General features: G+C 37.3%; 1 protein-coding gene across 3 annotated transcripts in view; it reads left to right on the forward strand.

The window, feature by feature from the left end:
* Positions 1–16431, forward strand: part of LRP6 (LDL receptor related protein 6) — a 178086-nt gene that overhangs the window by 152122 nt on the left and 9533 nt on the right. For all 3 annotated transcript variants that reach the window (XM_079936851.1, XM_079936850.1, XM_079936852.1), the window contains 7 exons: positions 666–875; positions 3054–3179; positions 7656–7892; positions 8786–8896; positions 12802–13032; positions 14657–14793; positions 15451–15548. In XM_079936851.1, the coding sequence (XP_079792977.1) occupies positions 666–875; positions 3054–3179; positions 7656–7892; positions 8786–8896; positions 12802–13032; positions 14657–14793; positions 15451–15548 (1150 nt within the window). The remainder of the gene's footprint in view (positions 1–665; positions 876–3053; positions 3180–7655; positions 7893–8785; positions 8897–12801; positions 13033–14656; positions 14794–15450; positions 15549–16431) is intronic.

The raw sequence follows: 16431 nt of genomic DNA on the forward strand, positions 1-16431 counted from the left end.
CAGACGCCTTGGGTGTGCTCGGCAGGTGGGGGAAGCCGAGAACACAGAGCTCTCGGCCCACCACCACTGCTTCATCCAGAGAAGTACTGTTTTTGTGTGTTATACATGTTAGAGTTTCATAAGACTTAATTTGAAAGGTAGACTGTGCTTTGCTTTTTTTTTTTTTTTGCGGTACGCGGGCCTCTCACCGCTGTGGCCTCTCCCGTGGCGGAGCAGAGGCTCCGGACGCTCAGGCTCAGCGGCCATGGCTCACGGGCCCAGCCGCTCTGCAGCACGCGGGATCCTCCCGGAACGGGTCACAAACCCGTGTCCCCTGCACCGGCAGGCGGACTCTCAACCACTGCGCCACCAGGGAAGCCCTGGACTGTGCTTTAAAAAATTTTTGAAAGCGACTCAAGTGCTTTTCTACATTTCTCTGAACTTAGTATCTACTACGTACTGGACACTTATGTGCTCTTGATTGCACTTGGATGTCTAGTCTGTTACCTGTTTTCTGGGATGTATATATCTTTTCTTCTCAGAATGATTTTTAAGTTTTCTGGTAGAGAGCTTATCATATTTTCCTTTTCAGTACTTTAAAAATCTAACTGGTTTTCGGTAAATAGCTGTTGAATGTATGACTTGACCCACATGCATCATTTCTGTTGAATGTTCTCCTTTCCAAGGTGCCAACCGGATAGTATTAGAAGACTCCAACATTCTGCAGCCTGTGGGACTAACTGTGTTTGAAAACTGGCTGTATTGGATTGATAAGCAGCAGCAGATGATTGAAAAAATTGACATGACAGGTCGAGAGGGTAGAACCAAAGTCCAGGCTCGAATTGCCCAGCTTAGTGACATTCATGCAGTAAAGGAGCTGAATCTTCAGGAATATAGTAAGTGTTGGTGGTGTACTGCTAATCGCAAGATTCATGTTGTAAGAAATGATATAAAACTAAGATGTTGTTTTGTGTCTTCTTATTTCTTTAAGATTTTCATACACTTTTAGTTTTGCCTTTTTTTTTTTTTTTAAAAAACTCTTCATGTTTTCAAAGCCTATATTCACCTGGGAGCTTTTTCATATGAAATGCTTTTTCCTCATGAAACAGGAGTGGGGGAAAGGAATGGTATTGCTCATTTTCAAAAATTTCCCCAGGTATAGCAAGGACTCTGCTTGTCATGTTTTTTCTCTCTCCTTCAGCCCTTTTAAGAATATTGGTATACAGCATATATTTCTTTTGTTCCATGTACATCCCCATGGTTTCAACAAAAGCAAAAGTTACATTTATATAATGATGACTATAGTTATCATGGAAATAAACCTATTCTTAAGCAAAAGCAAAACAAACTAAAGATTAGTGTGTAAACTTAGAGAAGACTGTGTTTAATAAGAGCTTGTTTTTTCCCCACTTGGATAAGTTTTTCAATTCTAGCTTAGAAAAGTGGCCATAAATTATTTTTTTATCTTACTGAAAACTTTTGAAAATGACTAGTCATCTTGGCCTAGTTAACGTGTGTTTATGTAATACTGTTAACTCTTGTTAATATGTGTCTGTCATCAAATGTGCCTTCCTAGCAATCACTACTATAGGTCTTATACAGTATATCAGGAATGCACATGTTAAATGGAGGACTGAGAGAAGTATTGAAACTCCTTAACTTGTTGGCACAATGCTTCAGAAATGAATTGGAGTATGAAAGGAGGAAAGAGGAGTGAGAGCACCGTAGCTTGTTCAAGTCTTCATTGTGTTGTCACTGTTCATGAACTTAGAAGTTAAGTTAGGAGGTATCTGAGATTTAGAACGTTAGAATTGTTGTCATTCTATGTTATAACATATAATTCATGCTGAATATTTAACAGAAATAAGGTAGAGATGATGTAATGGCTAAGTTATTTATTCAGTTGATATGAACATTTTATTGCAGAAGAATCTCAACGAAGGTTTTCAGAATTTCAGGGGGAATATCTTTAAAATTCAACACTTAAATATGGTTTTATATTTAGAAAAACTTTTTTTTTCAAATTTCTAATAACATTAAAGAAAATTGGATTGCTGTTTATGAAAAGTGTCATGAATTAAAAGGTTGAGAAAGTGCTCTATAGGTTGTACATCCTAATACAAGGACTGGGGTGTCTGCTTTGTGTGATACTACACATATGTGTAGTATCACACATCTGCTCATTTGTACAGAGTTGACTCCCTCAATCTCATCAACACACACTGAAGCAGGACTGATGTGTTACTGAGAAAAGAGTCATAATAAATGGGTGGCTACTGGGATGACAGCTGTCAAGTTGCTTTTGACACGAGCTAAGTAGAAAAGTCAAAACAATGATTTCATTAAATACAACTTATGAGACAGACTTTGAAATGTGCCTGATAGTGTATTTATTTAATTTAACCCAAATATGAGGAAATTAAACATTTGTAACATTGCAAGTTCTTTTGCAGTTGACCAAGCAAATAATTTTGATTGTCTCTGGGTGGTTAGATTCATGTGAACTTGTTTTTTCTTCTAACAACTCTAATTTTCAGCAGGTTCCTCATTGGAGTATACTTTTTGAGTGAAATCATCTTACCTCTCAGAAAGGTAGAATTTCGGAGTTAAAAATCTTTAGAAGAGTTTTTATATTTTAAAGAGAATAATATCCAAGTTTCAGCGTTCTCCCTAGCATTTTTTTTAGTTCGAATAATCACTTTTTCTTATTCACAAAAACTAACATGAGCTGTACCGTTACCTTACTTTAAATACTGTAAAATATTTTATGTATAAGTATGTAAAGACAGTGGTTAGATATAAGTATTTTGTGTTTTAAATTGTTGTCCTCCTTTTCTTGTAGATTGTTTAGGGATGGGGTGAGAAATTATACTGTGTGGAAATAAAATTCAAAGGGATTTTACATTTGGTTTTGTTGGTAACTCAAAAATAATTGATTTTGTCTGGGCTCTTCCTTCTTCCTCCCTCCCTTCCTTTTCTTTTTCCGTTCTTTCTTTTTCTTTCCTTTCTTTTTTCTCTTCTCTCCTCTTCTCTTCTGTGCTCTTCTTCTCTTCTCTTCTCTCTTCTCTTTGCAGGACAGCACCCTTGTACTCAGGATAATGGTGGCTGTTCACATATTTGTCTTGTAAAGGGAGATGGTACTACAAGGTGCTCCTGCCCCATGCACTTGGTTCTGCTTCAAGATGAGCTACTATGTGGAGGTAAATATGTTATTTTTTTTTTTCTGAAAGTCTAAATGCCAGTCATGTTCCAAAACTTAGTCTAGCATTCTTTGATTTGACAGTGAAATTGCTTTCTCCTAACTTGATTGCTCACTTATATTTCATTTTCTGCACTATACTAGGCTTTTGGATTCTTCTAAGAGTGAATTCATCATGACAAGTGATAGGTGTAACCTAACCCTGGGACTAAGGCAAAAGGGGAAACTCATAACTGTGAATGAATCTACTTCCTAATAAAAAAGTAGCTTTTCCCACCCCAAAGGGTAACAAGGTGAATTAATTCTACCTCCTATAGTCTTCATCCACTGAATCCTAGATTCTATCAGTTTATATGTCATTGCTGGGAGTGTATCCAGTGAAAAGAATACTCTTTTGTTCAGTTCTATCAGCAGTTCCCTGTTGTTTCTCTTACTTACGGAGCCAAAAAAAAAAAAAAATTTTTTTTTTTTGAAGATATCACTGAGTAGTAATAATGTTGTAGTGAAATTGGTTCAGTCACTCATGGGACCATAACAGATTGGTATATTCCTTTGTTAAAGCAAAGTATGGTAGCTTCAAATGCCATTATAATATTTTTTCCCTTAATTCAGAAATTCTCCTCTCGGGGATAATGCTAAGTTAATTCAGCTGAAGGAAAAAGTCTATTCTCTGCAGTGACAGAAATTTAAAAATAATTTCTAATGATAGGAAAGTTAGTAAAATAACTTGAGTTTATATAGCTATTAAACATTATGAGCATAAGCTGACATAAAAATGTAGCCAAAATTTGGTGCAAGTGGAAAAAAAATATTAAAATTGCGTTTTCTACTGTGATGAGAATTACGTAAAAAACGTATTTCTGTGAACAAAGATTGAAAGGGCTTACACTCAAAATATAAAAATTATTGATAAGATGGTACACTCAAAATATAAAAATTATTGATAAGATGGTATTATAAGACTATTTTATTCTTCTAACTTTCCTTTAAGTTTTTTTAAAAAAATAAATAACATGTATTGAGTAGCAGCTATGAGGCACTCTGTTTGGACTGCAGAAGATTTGCAGATCTTTGACACAGAGCATACAGTTTAGTCAGGGAGATCAGATATGTGCATAGTAAAAGTTAAGCTCTGGTACTTGAAGTATCTCTCCCCAAAATAGCAGGCATTATACAACAATGTGAATTTATTTAATGCCACTGAACTGTATGTTTTAAAATGGCTAAAGTGGTAAACTTGTTACATATATTTTACCACAATTAAAAAAAAAAAAAAACTGTTTCCATGTCAGGGTGCCAGATTATTGCTCTAATAAGGCAAATCCTAGAAAAATATGCCTTTATGTAATGATAACGTAGGTAAAACTGAATCAAAGTTACCACCTTTCATTTAGAAAATGTCCTGTAAAAGACCAGTGTTTTTTTCCTTCACATTTAGTGATTGCTTTTAATGTATATATTAAATGCATATTTTTATTAAATGCATTGTTTTTAACAAATGTGTACAGTGGTGTTACCAACACCCAAATCTAGACATACGGTGTTTTCATTAAGAAAAGTTCCCTGTGTCCTAGCAGCCAGTTCTCTTCCAGAAGTAACGATTTTTTTTATTCTCATCCTCATAGTTTAGCTTTGCCTGTTCTTGAACTTTATATAAGGAATCATGACGTATGTACTGTATGTCTGCATTCTCTTGCTTAATATAATATTTTTGAGATTCATCCTTACAGTGGAGTGCATCAGTCATTTTTATCTTTTTGTTGCTAGTATGTTTGTTGCTAGTATGTTGCTAGTATGTTTCATTGTATAAGTAAGCCACAGTTTTATTATTCTTGTGTTGAGGGACATTTTAATTGTTTTCAGTTTTTGTTATTAAGAGTGAAACTGCAGTGAATGTTTTTATACAAGATTTTTCTTGTGACTTAACATTGATTTTACAATGGAGGTAAATGAAATACAGAATCTTAATTCCTCTGCTTGACCTTCGAGATGTGTTTTCATTTCAGCCTATTTTACCAACCCATCTCATTTGTATTTCTGCCCAATCTGCTCACTTTATTTTTGTGTGGCTGTTTGGAGTTCGACATCACTGTGGCATGTTCTGTTTTGTTTTGCTTCTGTGGGTTTTCTTGTGGTATTTCAGGGATGTATTTTTCTTCTTACCTGCACATCCTCAATCTCAATCAGCTGATGAGTCTTCCTCATGATCTTTGAAACCTTCACTAGCTGTTACTGTTGTCCCTTTTTCTGAATTGTAGCACTTGTTAGCAGCATGCAGCTCAGAGTTACATAATCATTTGTTTTATATTCATTAGTGTGTTCCTAGCCCCAACCAAATTAAAAGCTCTTTAAGGACATGGACCATATTTTATCTGTTTTTATTCTCCATATGACCTGTTACAATGCTCTATACATAATAGGATTAGATTTCCTCTAGAAAGTCCCTCAAATTCTCCATGTAAAATGTTCACTTGTAATCTCTATTCTCTATCTAATATTCTCTATTTTAAGGATAAAAGGTTTTCTGATCCATAGTCATATAATAAAGTTCTGTTCTCTAGAGAATTCACTAACAGACAAGTTTTTAAAAGGAGTCAGTGGGCCTGTGATACCGTAGTAAAGGTAATGGGCTAAAAGTAAGGAGACTGCCCTACTAGTCCTCTTTTTTTTTAATCACTCTTGTTCATAGGAAGCTCTTTGACCTTGGTGATCACTTAGCCTCTCTGAACCTCAGTTTCTTCATTTGCAAAACAAAGAAATTCGGATTGAATGACAGTTCTCAAACTGGTGTCAGCATATTTTTACATTTTAAAGAACTGCTGAGGAGAGCTTTTGTTTGCATAGGTTATATTTATCTATTTACCGTAGTAGGATTTGAAACCAAGGACTTTAAAAAATAACAATAATAAACCTTTACATGTTCTCAAATTAAAACTGTTAAGAAAATTAACTGTATTTTCTAAAGCAAAATAATTCTAGTGAGAAATACGGCATTATTTTTACTTCTTTGTAAATCTCTAATGTTGGGCTAGATTCTGATGTCTACTTCTGCATTCAGTCTGTTGTAGTACGTAGTTTTGTTGAAGTACATGAAGAAATTTGGCCTCATACAGATATGAGGAAAATGGAGGACTATAATATAGCCTTTTCAAATAATTACGTATATTTATGTTGAATTCTACACCAAATCTTGACAAGGGGTCATTTTCTATAGGTTGAGTTGTGATGTGGAATTTGAAACCATATCAGCTCACTTTTCCTAGTCTCATGTTGAAATCTGTTAGTTTATCTTGTGCTCAGAATGGATATTTTACCCATGCACTGTTTTGTAACCTTACACCTTGGTCATTTGGAAATACTAGAATTGCACTCAGAAATTCCCAGATCTTCAGATTTTGATGCGTTTCATTATACAGTATCGAAAAAAATAACATTACCACCAATCTCATCATAAAAATATTTAAGTACTAGGAGTCTGTCAAGTTTAGTTTTGGATATAGGTCTTCCAAAATTATAATTTCTGATTGAAAGTTCCAGTGTTATAATTTGCCACAGAAATACAGTGTTATAATGATTTGCTCTTGAAATAATTGACTCACTGGTTCATTTTTTTTAAAACTTCCTGCCAAATACCCAAGTGCAAACATTGATAGTTTATCTGTCAGTTGTTCTTTCACATCAGAAGGGTGTCCCATTTTAGGTTGCGTTTATAGCTCAGAATGCTTTCCCTTAAGAAACCATCATGCTGAGGTATGCAACACGAGCTTTATACATGCTTCCTATTTTGTCAGACAGTATTGAGGAGACATGTACTCAAAGAATTGATTTTAATGTAATTAATATTTTTACTGATTCATCAAGAACATTCTTAAATGAAACTGGCTTCCCCATTGCCCCCCACCCCGTGTGTATGTGACTGTGTAGAATGCAGTGACTACTGGTACAGTTTGGTGCCATTGCCTCGAATCTGCTACAGTGCCAAGAATTTTACCCACCGTTCCTTTTGTGGCACCAATGCAAGTGACATGTTAATATTATAAAATAGTTTCTGTCAATTCCCTGAAAGAGGTCGCAGGTTAGGAACCCCCAGGGGTTTGTGGACCATTATTTGAGAACCTCAGGGCTAGAAAAGTTATGAATTCTAAGGTAACTTTTAAATATTTGGAGGTCGATGATTATAGTGCTGATTCTCAGGTTATGTGTGAGATTATAACGGATTGCAAATACAGTAATCCTACTTGAATTATAGTATATGAGAAAACTTCTGCCTTATAGTTTTGCAAGTTAGTGAATCGAAATGAAGTACTGTAAAGATTATATTTCTCTGATTCAGTGAGACACTTTACAAATTTTATCTATTATAAAGTGTTTTGTACATGCTAATTATTAAATGGGCTTCACTCAGGTGTAAATGTTTGTACCTCTGTGTGACTGTGATTATGTTTTTGTCACTCCCCTCCCCCTTGTTCATTTGAAGAACCCCCGACATGTTCTCCTCAGCAGTTTACTTGTTTCACGGGAGAAATTGACTGTATCCCTGTGGCTTGGCGGTGCGATGGGTTTACTGAATGTGAAGATCACAGTGATGAGCTCAATTGTCCTGTGTGCTCAGAGTCCCAGTTCCAGTGTGCCAGTGGGCAGTGTATTGATGGTGCCCTGAGATGCAATGGAGATGCCAACTGCCAGGATAAGTCAGATGAGAAGAACTGTGAAGGTATCCGAAATTCCTAGGCCTGGTTATGGAGTCCTTTTTCAATTAAGTTGTTTGAAATTCAGAGTATTGCTTTGGCTCATTCAGTGGTAGATTTGGGGTTTTTCAAGTGTATTTGACTTTATTATTTCTAAACATAGTAGCATGTTCTAAATTGTTTTAATTCACTTAACATGCATAAGGTTTATACACGTTAATAAGCCTTGCAAGTTGAGAAATGAGGCCAAAACATTAGACCTTCAGTATGTAAAACTAGTCCTTATTTCCAATGAGCTCTCAGTTAGTGGATTTATTTATTACAATGTAAAATAATTTCATATTTTCTTCTTTTATCTGCTAACCTTTAACACAGTAAAAAACAACCACAAGAAAAACAAATTCTCTGGAAATTTTTAGTGTACAGAAATGCATGTAGAATTCTTTAATTCTTGACAGAATTATTAGTGAAAGATGAAATTTAGCATAAAGGACAAAATAGGAAATTTTGTGCTGGATTCCTTTGTCTTCTCTTTTCTTTCAACCAGTTGAAATCCCTAGAGAATAATTTGTAAGTTTTCTCTAAAAGTCTAATTTGTTTTTCATTTGCGCCCAGAAAGCACTTTTTTTTTTTTTTTTTTTTTTGCGGTACGCGGGCCTCTCACTGTTGCGGCCTCTCCCGTTGCGGAGCACAGGCTCCGGACGCGCAGGCCCAGCGGCCGTGGCTCACGGGCCCAGCCGCTCCGCGGCATGTGGGATCTTCCCATACCGGGGCACGAACCCGTGTCCCCTGCATCGGCAGGTGGGCTCTCAACCACTGCACCACCAGGGAAGCCCCAGAAAGCACTTTTTGACTTTTGCCAGAGTTTACCTTTACATGGTAGCAAAAATAAGAAAACTATTTGCATTTTTTTCCTCAGTGCTTTGTTTAATTGATCAATTCCGCTGCGCCAACGGTCAGTGCATTGGAAAACACAAGAAATGTGATCATAATTTAGATTGCAGCGACAAATCAGATGAACTGGATTGTTGTAAGTATGACTAAAACCTTGTTTATTACTCTTAAGGGAGAAGTTTTATAGTACTTTGCCTTTTCTTTATGTGTGAGGTTCACTTACAACCAGTATTTCCTTATTAAGAAACAAGTTATTAAGTTAGTTGTTTGTACCAGGGATTTCTTACATTTTGTATTTAATAATTTCTTAAAGACAGTAGTTTTCTTATGTACAAAAATCTTCACAGAAACATTTAGTAAAGCATCAGAAAAGAATATTGTTTTGCCAAAACTAAAGTTAGGAAATTCTCAGTTTAGATATGTAGAAATCAATCAGTGGTCTAAACTTAAGAGTTTCTGAACATTGGTCCATGTTTAAAATCTCCCATTTTTTTTCTGGGTAATTTTCTACCAGTGACTTTAAGAGCTTCCTTAAAATGCAGCCTGAGGATACGTGAGCCACCTTATACCCCTAGGTCTAGAGACCTTAGGCTAAATAACCTGTGTTTCTTCAGAGTTCATAACTATTGACTAATGTCCTAACATAAAATATATCCCAAATTGACAAACAGTTCTGAATGGAATTCAACACAAGCCAGGTCTACCTACCCTGTTTGTGGAGTTTAGACAGAACTCATTTTAAAGCTCTTTAATCTTAACAAAGACTTTAAGCTGGTATTTTTACAAAATTCAAATGGGAGACTCACTAAAATTTTTGGAAACTATCCATTTATTCAGCAAACATGTGCTGAATACCTACTGTGTGCTGGGGATGCATGGTACCTGTACCAGGGTTCTCAAAGTCCTCTGTGGTTGGAGGTAGTAGTAAGAAGAGGGATTTTAAAGCCAGGCAGAGATGGGTTTGAATTCTAACTTCACCGCTTACCAGCAGTTATTTGCTCTTGTTAGGCCTCAGTTTTTCCATCTTTATTTTATTTATTTATTTTTTTTTTGCGGTACACGGGCCTCTCACTGTTGTGGCCTCTCCCGTTGCGGAGCACAGGCTCCGGACGCGCAGGCTCAGCGGCCATGGCTCATGGGCCCAGCCGTTTCGTGGCACGTGGGATCCTCCCAGACCAGGGCATGAACCCGTGTCCCCTGCATCGGCAGGCGGACTCTCAACCACTGCGCCACCAGGAAAGCCCTCCATCTTTAAAATGAAGATAATATTTAGCATGGCTGTTGTGAGAAAATTAAATGATTTAATGTATATAAAACATACAGCTTGGATCATAGTAGGTACTTGATAAAGGAGTGTGATAAATGATATTAAATGTGCTGTAATAGAGATCTATACAAGGATTAGCACAAAGAAGAAAGTAGTCAGATCTTTAGGAATGAAGATGGGTTTCAGGGAAAACGTCTTAGAAAAATGGTGCATAAGGTTGGTGGGTGTTGGTCAGTGAATAGCGTTACTTATGCGGATAAGTGGAGAGATTGCATTCCAGGCAGAGGGACTGTCCTGTCCTGCTCAAAACCAGAGTGAAACAAGCACCTTTGAGAAGTTACATGTAAATTGGACTGCCAAAATACAGTCTCCTGTCTTGAGGGGTGTCAGCTGGAGGTAGCATATGTAAAGTTGAGATCACGAAGGATTTTGCTTTTCCTCTAAAGAGTCTAGACAGTATTTCAGAATAACGGAACGCCATTGAAAAACTTAAGTGAAGGACTGGCATGGCTGCATAATTGTGAAAGCTGTAAAGCAGATGCATTGGAGGTGATAAGATTATGGCAGGGAAATTTTTTAGATTGGTTTTAGAGTTGAAAATTTTTTGACCACATCAAGAGGAATACAAAGATGTGAGTACACACAAATGAAAGTGTCATACAACAGTATTTACCTATATTGTGTGGAATGCATTCTGAAGTTTTCTGTTTCAAAATGCTGCTTTCAACCCACTAAGTTTTTACCATCTAATGACTTGCAGCCTATAATTTTAAAATGCTTTGGAGGCTATTGTAGTTCCAGCAGAAGACGGTGGAGGTCTAAATCAAGGGGAGCGGTGGTGGTGGAAAGGAGGGAGGGGATAGATTTCAAAGTTATTCCAGAAATAGAATAAAAAGGGTTTGGTAACCACTTAGAGTTGATAAGTCTAGGTTGACTCACAGGTTACCTCATTGAGTGACTGGAGTCATAAACCAGAATATATGTCAGAGACTAAGAACCCAAGTATCATTTTGTATCTTGACTGTGGATGTCATGTTTAGCTGATGTAGATTTTTAATTAGTTTATTTTTGTTTTAAATTTAATTTAAATTCCTTTAATTTGCTACAGGTGCCATCATTTATTTATGATCTACCTTACCCTGGAGTCTAGGAAACATTGACAAATGATGGTGACTATGAGTTCAGTTGGGATTATGTTGCATTGAAGTTGCCCGTTGGGTATCTTATTGTAGCTATTCAGAAAGTTAACTATATGGGTCTGTAGCTCAAGAGAGAGAGATGGGCTTTTTAGTTTATTAACGTTAATTACAGCTGAGGCAGTAGACGAAATCTCCTAGGGAGAGTAAGCAGCGGAGGGAAATAGCAGGTGGTAGACAGAACTCTGGGGAAGCACCTGCACTTGAGGCAGACAGAAGAGAATGAAGCCAGCAAGAGGAAACAGAACAAATAATCAGATGGTAAAACTGAGAGCGCGGTATCCGGGAAGGATCAGGAATTTTTGAGAAGAAAACAGGAGTCAGCAATATCGAATGTGTAGAAATGTTAGTGAGAAGAAGAGTTTATTGACTATGGCAAATAGGAGAACTTTGACCTTCTCAGACGAGTTTCATTGTGGTAGTGAGGACAGAAGTCTAATTTCAGTGAGTTAAGATGTGACCCAGAGACTAAGAATTGGAGATGGTGAGTGTAAACTGTTCTTTCTTGAAGGTTGGCATTAGAAAGGAATGCCAGTGCGCTGAAAAAGAATGAGAAAGATGGGCTGTTGCTCACAAGGACTAAGGAGTCTGCCTCAGAGTCCATAGGTGATAATATGGGACTGGCAGCCCCTACATATTATGTAACGTAGTGATGTTTTCTCTCATTTCTTGGATTTAATCATAGGGTGAGTTAGCTATGTGGATGGGTGCTTTTGAGGCAAGATGAAACAGAAGGAAGGTGTTTAAAGGATCTGCAATTGCGAAATATAGTCTGACTTCAAAATGGAAGGATTTTCCTTCTGAATAGAAGAGTAATGCTCTGAATCTGATGAGCCCTTTTGCTATTTCCCTCTACCTCTAATATTGATGCCCTCTGCTTCTCAGATCAGATAGATCAGGGATTCCATGAATATAGATGCCATGGGCATCTCATGCTCTGGCTTTCCTTTCTGAGTCCTCGGGTACTCACGTATCAGAGACCTTATATTCCTTGCCCTCAGGCAACTAGACCCCCCCTTAAGGCAGCAGTATGTTGGGCCTGAGAGCTAATGCTCATCTGTAGCTTCTACTTTCTCTTCACCAGGCCTAAATGTCACTTTTCAGACCTAAAATCAAGCTCAGAGCTGATTTTGGCTTCCTTACCATTCCAGGTAAAACATTTGATGACTTTTCCAGGTCCATCCCTTCTGACCCTAAAATTTTCTCTGAAATTCCAAAGTAACCTTATTGATTTTTATGATATACAGAATGAACTAGGATAGATTTTATCTATATATGTGGTTTTAAGCTTCTTAATGGTGTTTAAATCTATAATTAACATTTTTGTTATTGATTTACAATTATACTTCCCAATGTATTCTATGTCTGTTTTCACTTAAGGATAATTCGTTTTGATTCCTAACAGTGACATTTATGTATATATCCATGGGGCATGATGTATATGTATTCATAAAAGAGAAAAGTGTTTATGAGTTGTCTTCATTAGCCTCACATTCTGCTTGCAAGCCTCTTTTTAATTACTATTTTGGACCTACAGTTGTTTTTCCATTATATAATTGTACTGTATTCCCATTTTAGATCCAACTGAGGAGCCAGCACCACAGGCCACCAATACAGTTGGTTCAGTTATTGGAGTAATTGTTACCATTTTTGTGTCTGGAACCATATACTTTATTTGCCAGAGGATGTTGTGTCCACGTATGAAGGGCGATGGGGAAACCATGACTAATGACTATGTAGTTCATGGACCAGCTTCTGTGCCCCTTGGTTATGTGCCACACCCAAGCTCTTTGTCAGGATCCCTTCCAGGTGAGCTGAGACTGATCCATTGAGAATCAGGTCTTGGGTCCTGGCAAGATTGCCACATTTCCATTATGGAAACAGAATACTGCCTACAGTCTATGTCAACGTAGACCGCTTTGGGTTTAAACAATTATAAGAACAAATGTTCTCTTTTACTTTTAGCACCTTCTCTTTACACAGAAGTCCTTAGGTATGGTTTGGTAGAAATTGCCAAAGGATATAAAGCAAATATATGTACATACAAGCATTTATATATAATACATTTACTGCATATACTGCATTTCCGGATGTGCTCTACTGAAAATGAATCAGCTGGTCATTTGGTGAAAAGAGTCATGAACCACAATTCTTTAGGTTCACTACCAAGAGACCTCAGTACTACTGAGCCCAGGAATTAAAGGAGGCCAAAAAATGGATAAAGATTCCTTTTCAGCAAACAGAGATTTAGAAATACCTGAGTGATAGCAGGGAGGTATATATCATCTTACGTTTTCTCCTAACTTAGGTGATGACAGTGGGAGTAGGTTTTGTTCAAACATAGCCAAGTTACCAGATGTTCTATACTTGAGAGAGACCATATTGCTCTAGGGACGTACAGCTTTCTTTTCTTTTCTTTTTTTTAAAATAAATTTATTTATTTATTTTTGGCTTCGTTGGGTCTTTGTTGCTGCGAGTGGGCTTTCTCTAGTTGTGGCGAGCGGGGGCCACTCTTCGTTCCTGTGCGCGGGCTTCTCATTGCGGTGGCCTCTCCCGCTGTGGAGCACGGGCTTTAGGCGCGCGGGCTTCAGAGCACAGGCTCAGTAGCTGTGACGCACAGGCCTATCTGCTCCGCGGCATGTGGGATCCTCCCGGACCAGGGCTCGAACCCGTGTCCTCTGCATTGGCAGGCAGATTCTCAACCACTGCACCACCAGGGAAGCCCCAGCTTTCTTTTCAATGCATTTTGGTACCCTCAGTGAAAGGAAGCCTTTCTTGTGATGAATATGGAGAAAGATAATACCAGGCCAAGAGCCCTGTGAAAATAAGAACTTATTCTGGATGTTAACTCTAAGGAAACATGTGATTTTAAAAACTGTTAATGATTCCTTGTTACCATACCCAACTTTGTTAGTGGAATTTGGGAAGTCACTTTGAAAAAATGGAATTTTTTCTTTAGCATTGTAGTTGTGATTCCAACAACATTTGCATCCAGTAGATAAAGCAATAATCTTCCATACAGTGAATTTATGCCCTTAAAAATGGGTTTAGTTTTCTTTTGAGCAGATCTGTTACTTAGTCTGCCCTGCTTTGCAGCCTCCACTCTCCACAGTTCTTTCTTTCTCAGATCCTCTAAGAGGTTGAAAACCTCTCAGTTTGAAGAGCTCTGCTTCCATTCTGGGGAAGAGGAAGGGCTGGGAGCTATTCTTGGCCTTGTTCTAGGCCAGCTCTCAGTGGAAGTGTCCACTTCTAGGGAACATTTGTTTCTCTTTTCCATTAAGTGTTTTCAATTGTTATTGGGAAAAGAGGGCGTAAATTGTTTTAAAGCCAAACTATTTGACTATTGGTATCTGTAATTTTAGTACTGAATAAAATTATTTCATGCATTTTTATAGATCTTGTTCAACTTCAGTATTATCCTCTTTCATTTTAGGAATGTCTCGAGGTAAATCAATGATAAGCTCCCTCAGTATCATGGGGGGAAGCAGCGGACCCCCTTATGACCGAGCTCATGTCACAGGAGCATCGTCAAGTAGTTCTTCAAGCACCAAAGGCACTTACTTCCCTGCAGTAAGCAGTCTGTTTTCCTTTGTTCACTTTGAATACTAAGATAAACAGGATCTTAGACTTTTAACTTATTTAAATGTGGGTACTCAGTGATGGTAATATAAAAAGTTTTTTAGTATAGAATTTAGGTATATAAGGCTCAAAGGATTTACCACCACGTGAGCACTTAGAAATCTTTCCTTAAGTTTACTGTGTAGCAACCAGCATATTTGAAAACACTGACATTAATTTCATATACTGGGTAAAAGTAGAACTATTGAATAGTACCTCCTGAGAGGCTAAGGACCTTCATTCCATGACCTCCCAAGAGGAGAAGCACACCTGGTATTTCTCCTAAGTCAGTAATTTTTCTCTAAACATTTATAATTTTAAAAACTCAGAACCCAGTTGTGCTGCACTTAAACCAGTGACTTGTAGATTACAGATTTCCTTCTCATCACCTTGTGCTATCCAGCCATAATGAAATTGTGTCCTGGGGGGTGGAGAGCCACAGTCCTGAAGTACTATTTTAGGTCAGTTCTTTGAAACAGGATTGTGCTACTAGTGTAATGGAAAGTAATAGGAACAGAGATGAAGAAAAAGAAGTTGAAAAAAGGCTAATAGTCTCTTGTCTGGAATAGACTATTCTTATTTCAATAATTTGATTATTTTTCCTTTTAGATTTTGAACCCTCCGCCATCCCCGGCCACAGAGCGATCACATTACACTATGGAATTTGGTTATTCTTCAAACAGTCCTTCCACTCATAGGTCCTACAGGTAATACACATCCTCCTCCAGCATAAATCAAAGTATTTATTAGAAGCAAGTATTCTAGTTGTGAGTTTGCTGTAGCCCTGAATGAATAGATGATGGTCACCAAGAGAGAACAGGCATCTTATCTTGGAATGCTGATATTGCCCCTACCACAAATCCTTTTCTTTTGGGGCATTATACAGTTTTAAAATTGAAGTATAGTTGATGTACAATACTATATAAGTTACAGGTGTACAGTATAGTGACTCACAATTTTTAGGGGTTATACTCCATTTATAGTTATTATAAAATATTGGCTGTTCCCTGTATTGTACAATATATCCTTGTAGCTTATTTTATACCTAAAATATTATACCTCTTATTCCCCTGCCCCTAAATTGCCCCTCCCCACTTCTGTCTCCCCAGTAGTAACCACTAGTTTGTTCTCTGTATCTGTGGGCCTGCTTCTTTTTTGTTATATTCACTAGTTTGTTGTATTTTTTAAATTCCACATATAATTGATATGGTACAGTATTTGTCTTTCTCTGTCTGACTTATTTCACTTAACTCAATACCCTCCAAGTCCATCCATGTTACTGCAAATGGCAAAATGTCTTTTTTATGGCTGAATAGTATTCCATTTTGTGTGTGTGTGTGTGTGTGTGTGTGTGTGTGTGTGTGTGTGTGTGTGTACCACATCTTTATCCATTCATGTGTTGATGGACACTTAGGTTGCTTCCATATCTTGGCAATTGTAATAATGCTGCTGGGAACATTGGGGTGCACATATCTTTTCAAATTAGTGTTTCCATTTTTTCAGATACATACCCAGGAGTGGAATTGCTGGGTCATATGATAGTTCTATTTTAGTTTTTTGAGAAACCTCCATACTGTTTTCCGCAGTGGC

This window comes from Stenella coeruleoalba (genome assembly GCF_951394435.1).
Source record: "Stenella coeruleoalba genome assembly, chromosome: 11".
In the NCBI taxonomy this organism is placed as follows: Eukaryota; Metazoa; Chordata; class Mammalia; order Artiodactyla; family Delphinidae; genus Stenella; species Stenella coeruleoalba.